Source organism: Salvelinus alpinus, chromosome 4, assembly GCF_045679555.1.
Source record: "Salvelinus alpinus chromosome 4, SLU_Salpinus.1, whole genome shotgun sequence".
Taxonomy (NCBI): domain Eukaryota; kingdom Metazoa; phylum Chordata; class Actinopteri; order Salmoniformes; family Salmonidae; genus Salvelinus; species Salvelinus alpinus.
The window spans coordinates 96662385-96680258 of record NC_092089.1 but is presented as its reverse complement, the minus strand read 5'-3'; the positions used below and the strand labels follow the sequence as shown (position 1 = coordinate 96680258).

General features: G+C 40.4%; 1 protein-coding gene across 1 annotated transcript; it reads right to left on the bottom strand.

Annotated features, from left to right (window-relative positions):
• Positions 1-1339: 1339 nt before the first annotated feature.
• Positions 1340-13429, bottom strand: LOC139574736 (ras-related protein Rab-9B-like). The gene is made up of 3 exons (XM_071399582.1): positions 13327-13429; positions 2919-3239; positions 1340-2367 (listed from the first exon to the last, which is right to left on the bottom strand). Exons 2-3 carry the CDS (start codon positions 3066-3068, stop codon positions 1909-1911), a joined length of 609 nt encoding a protein of 202 aa, XP_071255683.1. The 5' UTR covers positions 3069-3239; positions 13327-13429; the 3' UTR covers positions 1340-1908.
• Between the last annotated feature and the right edge of the window lie 4445 nt (positions 13430-17874).

Genomic DNA, 17874 nt, shown 5'->3' with positions numbered 1-17874 from the left:
GATATTCCCCCAGTCAGACCATGTCTATGTATTATATTAAATGATATTCCACCAGTCAGTCAACACACCATGTCTATGTATTATATTAAATGATATTCCCCCCAGTCACACCATGTCTATGTATTATATTAAATGATATTCCACCAGTCAGTCAACACACCATGTCTATGTATTATATTAAATGATATTCCCCCAGTCAGACCATGTCTATGTATTATATTAAATGATATTCCACCAGTCACACCATGTCTATGTATTATATTAAATGATATTCCACCAGTCACACCATGTCTATGTATTATATTAAATGATATTCCCCCAGTCACACCATGTCTATGTATTATATTAAATGATATTCCACCAGTCACACCATGTCTATGTATTATATTAAATGATATTCCACCAGTCACACCATGTCTATGTATTATATTAAATGATATTCCCCCAGTCAGACCATGTCTATGTATTATATTAAATGATATTCCACCAGTCAGACCATGTCTATGTATTATATTAAATGATATTCCACCAGTCAGACCATGTCTATGTATTATATTAAATGATATTCCACCAGTCACACCATGTCTATGTATTATATTAAATGATATTCCCCCAGTCAGTCAACACACCATGTCTATGTATTATATTAAATGATATTCCACCAGTCAGACCATGTCTATGTATTATATTAAATGATATTCCACCAGTCACACCATGTCTATGTATTATATTAAATGATATTCCACCAGTCAGTCAACACACCATGTCTATGTATTATATTAAATGATATTCCCCCAGTCACACCATGTCTATGTATTATATTAAATGATATTCCCCCAGTCACACCATGTCTATGTATTATATTAAATGATATTCCACCAGTCACACCATGTCTATGTATTATATTAAATGATATTCCCCCAGTCACACCATGTCTATGTATTATATTAAATGATATTCCACCAGTCAGACCATGTCTATGTATTATATTAAATGATATTCCCCCAGTCACACCATGTCTATGTATTATATTAAATGATATTCCCCCAGTCACACCATGTCTATGTATTATATTAAATGATATTCCACCAGTCAGACCATGTCTATGTATTATATTAAATGATATTCCACCAGTCAGACCATGTCTATGTATTATATTAAATGATATTCCCCCAGTCAGACCATGTCTATATATTATATTAAATGATATTCCACCAGTCAGTCAACACACCATGTCTATATATTATATTAAATGATATTCCCCCAGTCACACCATGTCTATGTATTATATTAAATGATATTCCACCGGTCAGTCAGCCAACCACTGTCATGAGACCTGACAGTGTGATAGAATCGTGTTCTGGTCAAAGTACCTATGAGACCTTAGCAGACTTAGCAGACAGATAAAGAGATGAATGAGAAAGTTGCTGTGCCACAAGCAGCCTGTGCTCTTGGAGAGGAGAACAGAAAGGACACATGAATATTATCAGATTAAAATGACTGTTCTGTAAGAGGGCTAGGCCTATATGCTGAAAACATTACACAGGGCAGGTACATGAAGCTGGCTGGCTGGATGGAGAGAGCAGTTTTGTGCTATACTGCTGAAAGCAGACCGAGTTGAACAACATGGTGTACCTGTTACATTGTACCTCATTGATAAACTTTAAAAATCAGATGTGTTGATACTGACAATCCAACACTCTTTAAAATCAGCTGCATTGATAGCCTTCGGCTGCATTGATAGCCTGATTCTCTTCTTATCAGCTGTATTGATACCCGATCATCAGTCTCAGCAGCTTGTACCTGCATCAGGTAAGTAACCATAGAGATCAGTGGAGAGCAGAACAGCTCTCTAGCCCTCAGGATGCTACAGGCTGGACGGAGAGAGAAACCAGTCCTTTCAACCAATCAGCAGCAAGAAGAGCGCGGTACTTTACGGTTGCCGTGGAGATCGATAGTGCTACTCAACAGCGTGTGGTCGATCTGATCCTCCGCCGCCAGAACCTCCCGTACCGCCGCCTCGAACGCCACTCCCACGTTAGTATCGTCCTTAGCACTGGTCTCGAAGTAGGGACAACAGCCGTTCTCCTCGCACCAGGCCCGAGCCTCGTCCTCCCCCACCTCCCTCCCCTCTTTGTCCACCTTGTTGCCCAGGACAACGAAGGGGAACCTCTCTGGGTCTCGTACGTCAGAGTAACACATGAACTCTTTCTTCCAGCTGGCCAGGTTCTGGAAGCTGTGCAGGTCGTCCACAGCGAAGGTGAGGAGGCAGCAGTCGGCGCCACGGTAGAACGGCGTCCTCAGGGACTTGAAGCGCTCCTGACCAGCCGTGTCCCAGATCTGAAGGGTCACCAGGCGTCCGTCCACCTGGAGGAAGTGAATGAAAACATGAATTATCCCGAAGAGAAACCTTTATTGCCCCCAAAGACAATAAGATTTGTACATAATATACACAGCCATCATAAAGATATAAAACAGTAGAGTCAATGACAGTAGTACAGCAAAACAATACCTTTATGAAAACACATTTTTATGGGGTCAAAAAGTAATCCACTGCACTAGCCTATAGAGAGAACAGAACAAATTACTGCTCAACATGCCCCCCCAGGAATTTGAATTTACAAACCGAATTACGAACTGTATCCACGTGTTGTCTGCTGTAATTACTGCATGTACTTATGTATTTATGCACTCACGTGCGGATGCTCTGGTTTGTTGAGATGCAAGACACATTATAATAATTATTATTATTATTCAATTTCAGACAGACCTTGGCTCTATCTCCTCGCCGCCTCCTCAATCTTATTGGAGAAGGTCCAAGGTCCCTCCCCTTATTTTACATTTTGAGAAGAAGGCAAGGGGATATAATGCCACCACGAATGAAGAAAAGATTCATTCAGAAAGGGCTCTAATCTGACCTCCAGGTCTCTGTTGAGGAACTCCACCCCGATGGTGTGGAAGGACTGGGCGTCGAAGCGGTCCGTCACGTAGCGGTTCATTAAGGAAGACTTCCCCACGCCACCGTCCCCCAGCAGGATCACCTTTAACAGCAGGCTCTTCCCGCTCATCACAACCCCCCCGCCGCTGCTTGTCTCCGCAGCTCACCAGGCCGTTCCCCTCCCTCTGCTGGCAGGCTGGCTAGCCTGGAGCCAAGCCTCCTAGCTGGGTTACTGACCACTGTGACCCAGCCTCCACCTCGTGCTAGGCTACTGGGGTAGTACTATCAGGGTCAATGCAACCTGAAGGATGAGCAGAGAGATTAAAAAAACGATCAAATCAAATGTTATTGGTCACGTACACATATTTGGCAGATTATCGCGAGTGTAGCGAAATGCTTATGTTCCTAGCTCCAACAGTGCAGTAATACCTAACAATATAAAACATGCAAATCCCCCAAAAAATAAGAAAAATATAAATATTAGAATGTCAGAGTCCGGAATATACAGTTGAAGTCGCAAGTTTACCTTCATTTAGGTTGGAGTCATTAAAACTCATTTTTCAACCACTCCACAAATTTCTTGTTAACAAACTATAGTTTTGGAAAGTCGGTTAGGACATCTACTGTGTGCATGACACAAGTCATTGTTTACAGACAGATTATTTCACTTATAATTCACTGTATCACAATTCCAGTGGGTCAAAAGTTTACATACACTAAGTTGACTGTGGCTTTAAAACAGCTTGGAAAATTCCAGAAAAGTATGTAGCTTGGAAAATTCCAGAAAAGTATGTCATGGCTTTAAAACCTGTTTGGGATAGGGGGCAGCATTTTCACTTTTGCATGAAATGCGTGCCCAGAGTAAACTGCCTGCTACTCTGTCCCAGATGCTAATATATGCATATTATTAGTAGTATTGGATAAAAAAGCACTCTGAAGTTTCTAAAACTGTTTGAATGATGTCTGTGAGTATAACAGAACTCATATGGCAGGTGAAAACCTGAGATAGATTTCCCACTTCCTGGTTGGATTTGAGGTTTGTAGTTTTTCAAAGCTTGGCCTACCGAATACACAGTGTCTATGGGGTTAAGTTGCACTTCCTAAGGCTTCCACTAGATGTCAACCGTCTTTAGAAACTTGTTTCAGGCTTCTGCTATAAAGGAGGGGGGAATGGGAGCTGAATGAGTCAGTGGTCTGGCAGAGTGTCTCAGGCTCGTGACGTGCGCTCCCGACAGAGGTAGCTCTCGTTCCAGTGCTTTGCTACAGACTATGAAATTCTCCAGTTGGAACATTATTGATGATTTATGTTAAAAACATCCTAAAGATTGATTTCATACATCGTTTGATATGTTTCTACGACCTGTAACGGAACTTTTCGAGTTTTTGTCTGGACCTAGTGCTCATGAAGATGGATTACTGGGCTGAACACGCTAACAACTAGTGGCTATTTGGACATAAATTATGGACTTTATGGAACAATACAGTCATTTATTGTCGAACTGGGATTCCTGGGAGTGCATTCAGATGAAGACCATCAAAGGTAAGTCAATATTTATCATGTTTTTTCTAACTTCTGTTGACTCCAACATGGCAGAAATGTCTTTGGCTGGATTTGGTTGGATTGGGCTCTGAGCGCCGTACTCAGATTATGTTTTACCGCAAAGTTTTTTTGAAATTTGACACAGCGGTTGCATTAAGGAGAAGTCTATCTTTAATTCTGTGAATAACACTTGTATCTTTTATCGATGTGTATTATGAGTATTTCTGGGATTTCTGTGGCTATCTGCAAGATCACCGGATGTTTTGGAAACAAAACATTACTGCACGTAACGCGCCAATGTAAACTGAGATTTTTGGATATAAATATGCACATTGTCGAACAAAACATACATGTATTGTGTAACATGATGTCCTATGAGTGTCATCTGATGAAGATCATCAAAGGTTAGTGATTAATTTTATCTATATTTCTGCTTTTTGTGACTCCTATCTTTGGCTGGAAAAAGGCTGTGTTTTTTTGACTTGGCTCTGAACTAACATAATCATATGTTGTGCTTTCGCTGTAAAGCCTTTTTGAAATCGGAAACGATGGGTAGATTAACAAGATGTTTATCTTTCATTTGCTGTATTGGACTTGTTAATGGTTGAAAGTTACATATTTAAAAAAAATATATGAATTTCCTATTCAGCGGAATTTTGACGAGGGGTTCCGCTAGCGGAACGCCTGCGCTAGAAAGGTTAAAAGCTTCTGATAGGCTACTTGACATCATTTGAGTCAATTGGAGATGTACCTGTGGATGTATTTCAATGCCTACCTTTAAACTCAGTGCCTCTTTGCTTGACATCATGGGAAAATCAAAAGAAATCAGCCAAGACCTCTGAAAAAATAAATTTGACCTCCACAAGTCTGGTTCATCCTTGGGAGCAATTTCCAAACGCCTGAAGGTACCACGTTCATTTGTACAAACAATAGTACGCAAGAATAAACACCACGGGACCACGCAGCCGTCATACCGCTCAGGAAGGAGACGCGTTCTGTCTCCTAGAGATGAACGTACTTTGGTGCGAAAAGTGCAACTCAATCCCAGAACAGCAGCAAAGAACCTTGTGAAGATGCTGGAGGAAACAGGTACGAAAGTATCTATATCCACAGTAAAACGAGTCCTATATCGACATAACCTGAAAGGCCGCTCAGCAAGGAAGAAGCCACTGCTCCTGTCGTGGAGAATCGTCTCAGAAATATAACACTCTTACAAGAACTTGTGAATTCAATATAGGCTTTAATACAAAGTATATCATTAGCCTAGATGGTCCGCAAAAACACACCCTTTCACAGAGCTCTGGCTCTGTCTTTATACACACACAGCATATCAGTTCATCACACATGTTAATGAAGTTACTTCCCTCAGGTCATCTGCCACCATTATCTTTCATTTCAGACTTCCTGCTTGTTCATGCCCAATAACGCCTGTATCCGCTCTTGATTATATTATAATGGTGGCAGGACCCTTTCGTGTCCTATGAATGATATATGTATTATGTCTATAGTCCATCTGTTGGTCATTTGGCTGGCACCCTCCTTTGTGTGTCCCTCTGACCTCGGTATGTCCAGCTATCCTATGCACTCATGGCCTTGCTTTGGTCTCCTGTCCTCTACAATAGACAATGCACTTTAAGTGTCGCCTCTTCCTCTTTTCCCTAAGCTTTTATGCATTTTATGGCTTTGGCCATTATGTCTGTTATTTCTAGGTTTCCTGTTTTTACCAGAATGGCAAATGCACTCACGAGTTGCCTTCTCCTTTTGTAGTCTAATGTACACCTGTCTTTTGCTCAATAGTGTCATATCAGTCTCTATATGTATCGATATATACTACACTCCAAACCCACCATAAAAAAGCCAGACTACGGTTTGCAACTGCACATGGGGACAAAGATCGTACTTTTGGAGAAATGTCCTCTGGTGTGATGAAACAAAAATAGAACTGTTTGGCCATAATGACCATTGTTATGTTTGGAGGAAAAAGGGGGACGCTTGCAAGCCGAAGAACACCATCCCAACCGTGAAGCACGGGGGTTGCAGCATCATGTTGTGGGGGTGCTTTGCTGCAGGAGAGACTGGTGCACTTCACAAAATAGATGGCATCATGTGGTAAGGGAAATTTGGAATTTGAAAATCATGTGGATATATTGAAGCAACATCTCAAGAAGTCAGTCAGGAAGTTAAACCTTGGTCGCAAATGGGTCTTCCAAATGGACAATGACTCAAAGGATACTTCCAAAGTTGTGTCAAAATTGCTTAAGGACGACAAAGTCAAGGTATTGGAGTGGCCATCACAAAGCCCTGACATCAATCTCATAGAAAATCTGTGGGCAGAACTGAAAAAGCATGTGCAAGCAAGGAGGCCTACAAATCTGACTCAGTTACACCAGCTCTGTCAGGAGGAATGGTCCAGAATTCACCCAACTGATTGTGGGAAGCTTGTGGAAGGCTACCCAAAACGTTTGACCGAAGTTAAATTATTTAAAGGCAATGCTACCAAATACTGATTGAGTGTATGTATACTTCTGACCCACTGGGAATGTGATGAAAGAAATAAAACCTGAAATAAATAATTCCCTCTACTATTATTCTGACATTTCATTCTTAAAATAAAGTGGTGATCCTAACTGACCTAAGACAGGGAATTTTTACTAGGATTAAATGTCAGGAAATGTGAAAAACTGAGTTTAAATGTATTTGGCTAAGGTGTATGTAAACTTCCGACTTCAACTGTACCTTAGAGACTTATTTATAACTTGTCAGCAATGTCCAGGTCAACGATCTGATCGTGGACTTCAGGAGATAGCACGCCCCTATCCACGGGACCGCAGTGGGCGCGATGGAACCGACGTGGAGAGGGTGAGAAGCTTTAAGTTCCTCAGTGTGCACATCACTGACAACCTGAAATGGTCTATCCACACAGACAGTTTGGTGAAGAAGGTGCATCAGCAACCTCTTCAACCTCAGGAGGCTGAAGATATTCAGATGCACCATTGACAGCATTCTGTCGGGCTGTATCACCGCCTGGTACGGCAACGGCACCGTCTGCAACCTCAGTGCTCTCTAGAGGGTGGTGCGGTCAGCCCAACACATCACCAGGGGCACAGTACCTTCAGGCATTTGGGAATTGCTCCCAAGGATGAACCAGACTTGTGGAGGTCTACAATTTATTTTCTGAGGTCTTGGCTGATTTCTTTTGATTTTCCCATAATGTCAAGCAAAGAGGCACTGAGTTTAAAGGTAGGCCTTGAAATACATCCACAGGTACATCTCCAATTGACTCAAATGATGTCAATTAGCCTATCAGAAGCTTTTAAAGCCATGACATCATTTTCTGGAATTTTCCAAGCTGTTTTAAAGGCACAGTCAACTTAGTGTCTGTAAACTTTTGACCCACTGGAATTGTGATACAGTGAATTAAAAGTGAAATAATCTGTCTGTAAACTATTGTTGGAAAAATGACTTGTGTCATGCACACAGTAGATGTCCTAACCGACTTTCCAAAACTATAGTTTGTTAACCAAAAATGTGTGGTGGTTGAAAAACGAGTTTTAATGACTCCAACCTAAGTGTATATAAACTTCCGACTTCAACTGTATGTAATGACTAACATGACAAGAGGGATTGATGCACTAACCAATTTCGAAATTGCACCTTATGCATTCTACTATTACAATTTAAGAGTAAGATTAAGTTCCTTTAAAAAACCTGCAACCCCACACGGACCCCCCACGTCCCCTCTAAGGGGCGCACCCCACAGTTTGGGACCCACTGATTTAGTTCAGTTACCTTCGCCTTTGTGGGTACAGAAACAATGGTGGACATCTTGAAGAGAGTGGGGATAAGAGACTGGGATAGTTTTAATATGTCCATAATCATTCCAGCCAGCTGGTCTGGGCCAGCAGCCTTGCAAGGGTTAACACGCTTAAATGTCTTACTCATGTCATCAGTGGGAACAACATCCTCTATGCACTTCCTGATGAATTCAGTCACCGAGTCAGTGTATAAGTTAATGATATTCTCCGAGAGAACTCGGAACATATCCTAGTCCGCATGATCAAAACAATCTTGAAGCATAGATTCCGATTGGTCAGACCAACATTGAACAGTCCTTACAACGGGTACTTCCTGTTTCAGTTTCTGCCTATAGGAAGGGAGGCGTGATCTGATTTTATGAAGGAAGGGCGGATGGAGGGCCTTGGAGCCGTCCTGGAAGGGGGGAGTAACAATGGTCAATAATTATTGATGAGCGAGTAGGGCAGGCGATGTGTTTATAAAACTTTGGTTTTCCTTAGGATTTGCTCTATTAAAGTCCCCAGCTACAATAAATTCGGCCTAAGGATATGCGGTTCCAGTTTGCACAAAGTCCAGTGTAGTAGTGCGAGAGCCAGAGCAGAGTCAGCTAGAGACAGAACATACACAGTCTAGACGATGGCTGTCAAATAATTCACTCAGGAGGATGAAGTCGGCATTTGAGAGAGAGTAGCTAGAGACAGAACCACATCAAGTGGCTGTCTTTCACCAGGAGGAGAAGTGGAGAGAGAGAGAGAGTAGCTAGAGACAGAACCACATCAAGTGGCTGTCTTTCACTAGGAGGAGAAGTGGAGAGAGAGAGAGTAGCTAGAGACAGAACCACATCAAGTGGCTGTCTTTCACCAGGAGGAGAAGTGGAGAGAGAGAGAGTAGCTAGAGACAGAACAACATCAAGTGGCTGTCTTTCACCAGGAGGAGAAGTGGAGAGAGAGAGAGAGTAGCTAGAGACAGAACCACATCAAGTGGCTGTCTTTCACTAGGAGGAGAAGTGGAGAGAGAGAGAGTAGCTAGAGACAGAACCACATCAAGTGGCTGTCTTTCACCAGGAGGAGAAGTGGAGAGAGAGAGTAGCTAGAGACAGAACCACATCAAGTGGCTGTCTTTCACCAGGAGGAGAAGTGGAGAGAGAGAGAGAGTAGCTAGAGACAGAACCACATCAAGTGGCTGTCTTTCACCAGGAGGAGAAGTGGAGAGAGAGAGAGAGTAGCTAGAGACAGAACCACATCAAGTGGCTGTCTTTCACCAGGAGGAGAAGTGGAGAGAGAGAGAGAGTAGCTAGAGACAGAACCACATCAAGTGGCTGTCTTTCACCAGGAGGAGAAGTGGAGAGAGAGAGAGAGTAGCTAGAGACAGAACCACATCAAGTGGCTGTCTTTCACCAGGAGGAGAAGTGGAGAGAGAGAGAGAGTAGCTAGAGACAGAACCACATCAAGTGGCTGTCTTTCACCAGGAGGAGAAGTGGAGAGAGAGAGAGTAGCTAGAGACAGAACCACATCAAGTGTCTGTCTTTCACCAGGAGGAGAAGTGGAGAGAGAGAGAGTAGCTAGAGACAGAACCACATCAAGTGGCTGTCTTTCACCAGGAGGAGAAGTGGAGAGAGAGAGTAGCTAGAGACAGAACCACATCAAGTGGCTGTCTTTCACCAGGAGGAGAAGTGGAGAGAGAGAGTAGCTAGAGACAGAACCACATCAAGTGTCTGTCTTTCACCAGGAGGAGAAGTGGAGAGAGAGAGTAGCTAGAGACAGAACAACATCAAGTGGCTGTCTTTCACCAGGAGGAGAAGTGGAGAGAGAGAGTAGCTAGAGACAGAACAACATCAAGTGGCTGTCTTTCACCAGGAGGAGAAGTGGAGAGAGAGAGTAGCTAGAGACAGAACAAGAGAGAGTGGTTACTAAAATGTACAAACTAAAATAGCAGCAGCCTTAAAAATGGTAACAACACTACTGATACAACAACAATCTCTTCTCACACCCACTGTATCTGGAGCTATTTGCACGTGATGCCCCTCCTGTATGAGATATGCTGGGTATAGAGATGTGTAAGATCGCCGGGGTGGTTGTCCTTAGGGACACCTGATAGGGGTGAATGACCCAGAGAAACTCCCCCTCTAACAAACCCAGGGATTGGTTGAGCTGGAGATTGGCAAGTCGTAAAATGTACCACTGATGAGCTAAAGTTACTCTGCTGTACATCACGACGCCCATGTTGTTGATAACAATGTATAGGAAGCAACCCTGAACCCGTGTACAGTATGGTTGAAAATCACATGGGGGAAATACATATTAATGCTGCAAGTGACATGGTTCTTGATTTACAATACAGCTTTAGTAAACCGCTTCTTATTATGCCACATATCTGAAATGTGGATGAGAGATCCCAAGAATAGATAGTTAGCTAACTCACAACACCTCAGAATGTACTCTTCACTACCAGAGATTTCCATAACAACAACGATGAGTCAGGAAGATAAGCACACGACTGACTCAGGTACACCCGACACTGAGCCTGCGTTGCTCCATGACTGCACAAGCTTGCCGTCAAAAGCTGTTTCATTGGGTGATTCTCAACAAACATGACCCAAAAAAAAAGAAACATTTTCCACCATAATTCTTCTTGGATCACTAATATTAGGATCTGTATTAATCTATTTCATAATTATTTTTATGTTTATTGATCATATATTATGCATTTTACCACAATTACCAACGCAAAAATTCTCATTACTGCAATAGTTTATGTCCAAGTCCAAAAAAGCTAAACAAATCAATTTCTAATATATCTTAATTTTTTTTACATTCCTCACCTAATAAAAAGGCCATGACACTGAATAATTTTTTTTTTTTTAATGTATTAACATTTATTTCGCCATTTCTCATTACCGCAACACAAAACATTTTCTGAATCTTGTTTTTGTCATAATTACTTGTGTATACATTTTGTTGTTTTTTTTATGTACACATTTGTATAAAGAACAAAAGGCACACTATCAGATTAAGCCAAAATTACTAAAGTAGACATTTTATTTTCCTAAATATCGGTGCAATAAGGTAATGATAAGCAGGTTTCGGAGATGAGAATGCATGTTTCGTTAATGAGGGTTTTATAGTTTGAAAAACTGTACTGAGCTCTATTAGAGATTCAGTAACCCAATACATCAAACTGTGTCAATTGATAATCCCAAATGACTTGCATAAAACTAAAATCACGGATCAAAATGCAATTGACTAAAATACCCCTTATTTAATCCTCAGTATAAGGACTTTAATTACATACATGTATCTTCAAAAGTCAAAAATGGACTTAAGCATAAAAAAAGTTACTTAAATGTAACATTTCCAAGGTCTTTCCAGGTAATATTGCCGTATTAGTACACGGATGTGTGTGGTTCTTTAGATGTATTTGTAAATTGAATGGGATGGCATAACATGATATGCCTAAAGTATCTAAATATGTGAGATATGGACCAAAAAATGTCTTGGGATATCAAACAACAGTATAAGTAAGTGCTAAAACAGGTACACTTGTCAAAATGGGGAATAACCTCTAGATTGTAACAAACAAACTCTAGATTGTAAGTAAATTAAATGGGGTTTATAAACCTATATTTCTTGACTACCACCTACCTAATCAAATAACTGTTTTACAAATAATCCATACAATAGGTGTAAGCAATGGTCCTAGTAAATAATGACAGCTACCAGCACATCACACCCATTGATTATACATTAGAATGAGTTTATTATTACTACAGAAATCTCATCTAAAAATGATGCAGTAATGAGAAATGTGTGTTTGGTTATTGTAAGTCGCTCTGGATAAGAGCGTCTGCTAAATTACTTAAATGTAAATGTAAAATGGTAATCAAATAAAATGTTATGTGTCACATGTGCCGAATACAAACAGGTGTAGACCTTACAGTGAAATGCTTACTTACTTACAAGCCAACAACGTAGTTTTAAGAAAAATACCTAAAAATTAAAAAGTAACAAATAATTAAAGAGCAGCAGTAAAATAACAAGAGGGGCCCTTAGCTCAATCTGCAAGTAATAGGAAACTGCCATTATGAATCAGCAAATAATTGACCACATCAGTAAAGCCCATTCATGCCTCCATGTTGGTAAGGTAATGGTTCTTCAAGTTTATCCCAATTTTAGCATTTCAGTCATTTCGGTAATGAGAAAGTTGAGTGTTGTAAAGAGGGTGTTTGAGAATGCGATCCTCATTCTGAAGGTATATAAACTCATCTAACGACTGCTCCTCTAGTCTAGATGATGTATCATGGGTGAATAACACTTTATTTTAAGAAAAAATATATATATATATTTTTTTTTACAGCAACTTGAAAAAGTGTTATGGTAATGAGTGTTTTTATATAATAAATAGTATAGTTTAATGTAAACTTATATTCATGTAAAAAATATATATAATTTATGTTGGAGTGTGCCCCTGGTTATCCGCAAATAAGAAAACAAGAAAATGGTGCCGTCTGGTTTGTTTAATATAGGGACATTTAAATTATTTATACTTTTACTTTAGACACTGTGTCATGAACAGGGATCTTAGTCTTCAGAAAGATAGAAAACCATGATGCATCTGCAACAAACTAACTCAATTTGCTACTGCCATATGACTACAACTGGTTTCATGATTATCACCGAATTGATTAGAGGCTAACCAACTACTGTACCTATTAACGTTATATTGTTGTTCTGAGGCAATTTTATTGTAGAGAATGAAATCGGAGGGTTCCCATTTCGTAAATGCAGCTAGATATTACACAGGACATCTAGCTAGATATAGGGATGAATAGCTGGCAAATGAAATGGCGATGATGATAACAAAATGCCAAACAGTAGCCAGCTAGCCTGTTACCGTTAGCTAGCTATCTACTGGGATAGGTTGTGTTCTTGATATCAATTGTTCTGAATTATTAAACCAAACTACGAATAAATAGACCGGTTTGATCAAACACGCACCATATTCAATATTACTACATGTGACTGCATTAATTTAAGGCGTAAATCGTTTTCGTTACCTCATTTTGTACGGTGTTATAAATCGTAGCTTGCCCAGTTTTGCATCTGAGATTTGACGTACTGTGAACACTTGCTTGTTGAGGCGCGTCCCCAGTATTTTCCAGTCCAGGGTTATAATTAGTACAAACGGTTGCAAACAGTTTCATTTTGCAACAAACCCGAGATTTTATATTAGACAAATTCAAGGTAGGTCGCTCCCCGTTTCATTCCGTTTGCTTCCGTTTAAGAAACGTTTTGCAACAGAATTGGCGTAATGAATACAACCCTGAGTCCAGTCGCGACGCTTGGTCCTAAAGCCCGCGTTGTTTCTGCCCATCCCTGGTCCATCTATTTATTTTGCTGTCAAATTTGGTCCATGCTCTTTGAGTCTGGATAATTCGACATGTTCAAATAGTCCTGCTTTGACTGTATATATTCTCAATTTTTTTAATGATTTTTTTCACGTTTTATCGTTGAAGAAAATAATGTGAAATTGCACAGTCAGTGTGTGATTCCACTCCAGAACTGTAGATGGTAGTAATGCAGCAAGAGTTTTTTTATTTGACCTTTATTTAACTAGGCAAGTCAGTTTTAGTTTTATTTATTTTTTATTTTTGAGAAAAATCAGTATACTTATAAGAAGTATACAAACAGACAATGATAACATATGCTAGGGGGTACAACAAATGACAGATTATACGAAGACCTTAAAAGAAACACACATATTGATTGTTTTAACGGCTTTCTTATTAGAAGAATGTATAATGATCTTAATGTACTGCTCGAATTCCTTCTAGAAAACACGAAAGAGTGTTTTTTTATTAGTGAATTTACATTTATGAATATGAAATGTTGCTATTAGCACAATTAGATTTATAAGGTAAAATAGTTTTTCTTTATCTTTATTATGGTTAAGGAAACCGAGCAGCACATTCTCCCATAGAAAAACAAAAGTCATCAAGAATATTAACAATTATAAAACTGTAAATATCTTTCCATAATTGTTTTACATGTAGACAATGCCAAAATAAATGTGAAACTGTTTCTGATTGCTCAACACAAAAAGTGCAATCAATGTTAATGTCTTTTTTGAGTTTCTTCAGGTAATGATTCACAGGGTAATACTTATGGATCATTCTGAAAGAGACCTCTGACCTTGTTAACAAGCAAGTATTTGTGTGGTAATAACCAGACTTTTTTCCCAACAGATATTAGTGATCAATTATTCCAGTAACTTGTGACATAAGGAATTGACACAATATCCCTTTGAAATAAAGCACGTATAGACCTACTAGGCAAGTCAGTTAAAGAACGAACTCTGATTTTCAATGACGGCCTAGAAACAGTGGCTTAACTGCCTTGTTCAGGGGCAGAACGACAGATTTTTACCTTGTCGGCTCGGAGATTCAATATTGCAACCTTACTAGTCCAACGCTCTAACCTGCTGGAAAGAAAGACACAATTACGGGGTTTTTTAGGCCTAAATAAAAAGAAAGTGAAATTCATTCATGATTATCCATAATCATGGTAGCATCCACATTAATATAATAATATTCATTGAAGATCAAGATAAAAACTTGAGTTTTTGAAAACTCGTGTTTTTAGCTTGAGCTTCAATTAATGATTTTATCATTGTTTTAGACATCCTTTGTGTTTTATTATTTGATTAATCTCTTATACAATAGGAATTGAATGGTGAATAATGTACTGTGTCATTTTGGAGTCACTTTTATTTTAATTAAGAATAGAAGATGTTTCTTAACACTATAACATTCATGTGGATGCGACCATGATTATGGATAATCATGAATTCATTGTGAATAATGATGAGTGAAAAAGTTACAGAGGAGCAAAGATCATACCCCCCAAAAAAATGATAACCTTGTCACACCCTGATCTGGTTCACCTGTCTTTTGTCAAGCCTACCAGTGGGATTCCCTCTGTTCCTGTCGCTTGATTGTGTCTGGTTTCTAGTTTTCCCGGTTTTGACCTTTCTGCCTGCCCTGAGCCTGCCTGCCGTTCTGTGCCTTTGTCCAACCTATCTGGATTACTGACCTCTGCCTGCCCTTGACCTGTCTTTTGCCTGCCCCTGTTGGATTAATAAACTGTTGTTACTTCAACATTGTCTGCATCTGGGTCTCACCTGAAACATGATAAACCTCCCCTGTTATTGATAAAGGTGAGAGGTTAGCATTTTTTGGGGGGGTATGAACTTTGTTCCTCTGTAACTTTCTCCCTCATCATTATGCCAAATAAAACGTGACATTCTGTACTCTTGCCTCATATAAAACATTTGATCTCTAATACAAAATGCTGGAGAATAGAGTCACATTTAAAATATGGAGGGGAGTGTATATAAAATTAGATTTGTTTGTGGATGAATTTACTTCTACCGGATGAAGACTATTGCACTGCGAATTTGAGCTTTGAAGATCCATTCAAAAACGTTTTCAAAAATGTAAAAAACTACAAGGGTGATGGGGTAGTCACTTCCTGCTTACTTTCATAGCATATTTCATTTCATCGTTTTCGTCTCTTTCATTGCATTGTTGTAAAGAATGAATTTTAAATTCACTTTAAATAAAGTTGGATTTAATTTGATTTGATTTCCTCCAGGACTACATGACAGAGAAGCTATGGCGCCCTCTCCACCAGGGCTGTGTACCAGTCTACCGCAGCTCCTCGTCAGTAGCCGACTGGATGCCCATCCACCGCTTTGTCATCCTTATCAATGACTTCCCATCACCTCAGGACCTAGCCAAGTTCCCCAAGCCGCTGGATGAGTACGATGAAGAGTACGCTAAGTATTTAGTTTAAGTAGCCGAGCCACGTTGCCAACGTTGGCCTGATGGAGGCTCTGGAGAGCAGGGAGTGGGGCGTGAACGACATGAGCAAACCCAACTACCTCAACGGCTTTGAGTGCTATGTCCTTGACCAGGAGAATACCAGACTGGCAGCTGAACGGGCTTATAGGAAAGCACCAGAGAAGAGCCCGCCCCCCCAGCCTAAGCTGGCCAATAATTCTCATAGGGGATGTCCTCTACCCAGCCCAGGATTGTGAGACCGTCAGGACCGACACACCAATGACACGTAGGCACCACCAGCCTCTGAAACAAAGGGCTTTATCTTTTTGTAAATTGTAGGCTTGACCCTTATAGTACTGTATGACAGTGTACTGTTTGCAGTGAGAGAGTTTCTTCCATTGAGTGAGTGTCATAAAATACACAAGTGTTTTTTTTCTCCTAACATTTCAAATAAACTGCTGTGCTTATTAGCCTGACCTATTTGTGTGTTTTTCCAGCTTGGCCCAGATGTGACCGCAGGACTACAGGCAGAGCCTAGGTCAGGCTGAAGGATTGGAGTCTCCTATCAGACATAACGAGTCGGAACCTGCACTGCTCTGGCATCACATCCAGGAGATGTCTATGAGGAGGGCCAAAGGAGGACAGGCTGAGGAAACACATACAGGACGAGAGCCAGAGGTAACTGAGAAAGTCCCTTATTGACAGTATTTTTTGACAGGAAGAGGACAAGGAAGGAAAGACATGTACAGTTGAAGTCGGAAGTTTACATACACCTTAGCCAAATACATTTAAACTCAGTTTTTCACAATTCTTGACATTTAATCCTAGTAAAAATTCCCTGTCTGAGGTCAGTTAGGATCACCACTTTATTTTAAGAATGTGAAATGTCAGAATAATAGTAGAGATAATGATTTATTCAGCTTTTATTTCTTTCATCACATTCCCAGTGGGTCAGAAGTTTACATAAACTCAATTAGTATTTGGTAGCATTGCCTTTAAATTGTTTAACTCGGGTCAAACGTTTCGGGTAGCCTTCCACAAGCTTCCCACAATAAGTTGGGTGAATTTTGGCCCATTCCTCCTGACAGAGCTGGTGTAACTGAAACAAGTTTTTAGGCCTCCTTGCTCGCACATACTTTTTCAGGTCTGCCCACAGATTTTCTATAGGATTGAGGTCAGGGCTTTGTGATGGCCACTCCAATACCTTGACTTTGTTGTGCTTAAGCCATTTTGCCATAACTTTGGAAATTTGCTTGGGGTCATTGTCCATTTGGAAGACCCATTTGCGACCAAGCTGACTGATGTCTTGAGATGTTGCTTCAATGTATCCACATAATTTTCCTCCTCATGATGCCATCTATTTTGTGAAGTGCACCAGTCCCTCCTGCAGCAAAGCACCCCCACAACATGATGCTGCCACCCCTGTTCTTCACGGTTGGGATGGTGTTCTTCGGCTTGCAAGCCTCCCCCTTTTTCCTCCAAACATATCGATGGTCATTATGGCCAAACAGTTCTATATTTGTTTCCTCAGACCAGAGAACATTTCTCCAATAAGTACGATCTTTGTCCCCATGTGCAGTTGCAAACCGTGTCTGGCTTTTTTATGGCGGTTTTGGAGCAGTGGCTTCTTCCTGGCTGATAGGCCTTTCAGGTTACGTCAATATAGGCCTTGTTTAACTGTGGATATAGATACTTTCATACCTGTTTCCTCCAGCATCTTCACAAGGTCCTTTGCTGTTCATCTGGGATTGATTTGCACTTTTC

Coding starts and splice junctions, on each gene's coding strand:
- LOC139574736 (XM_071399582.1), bottom strand. CDS start 3,068: ATGAGCGGGAAGAGCCTGCTGTTAAAGGTGATCCTGCTGGGGGACGGT. Junction 2,368..2,918: donor TCCTCAACAGAGACCTGGAG/GTCAGATTAGAG, acceptor CACTTCCTCCAG/GTGGACGGACGCCTGGTGAC.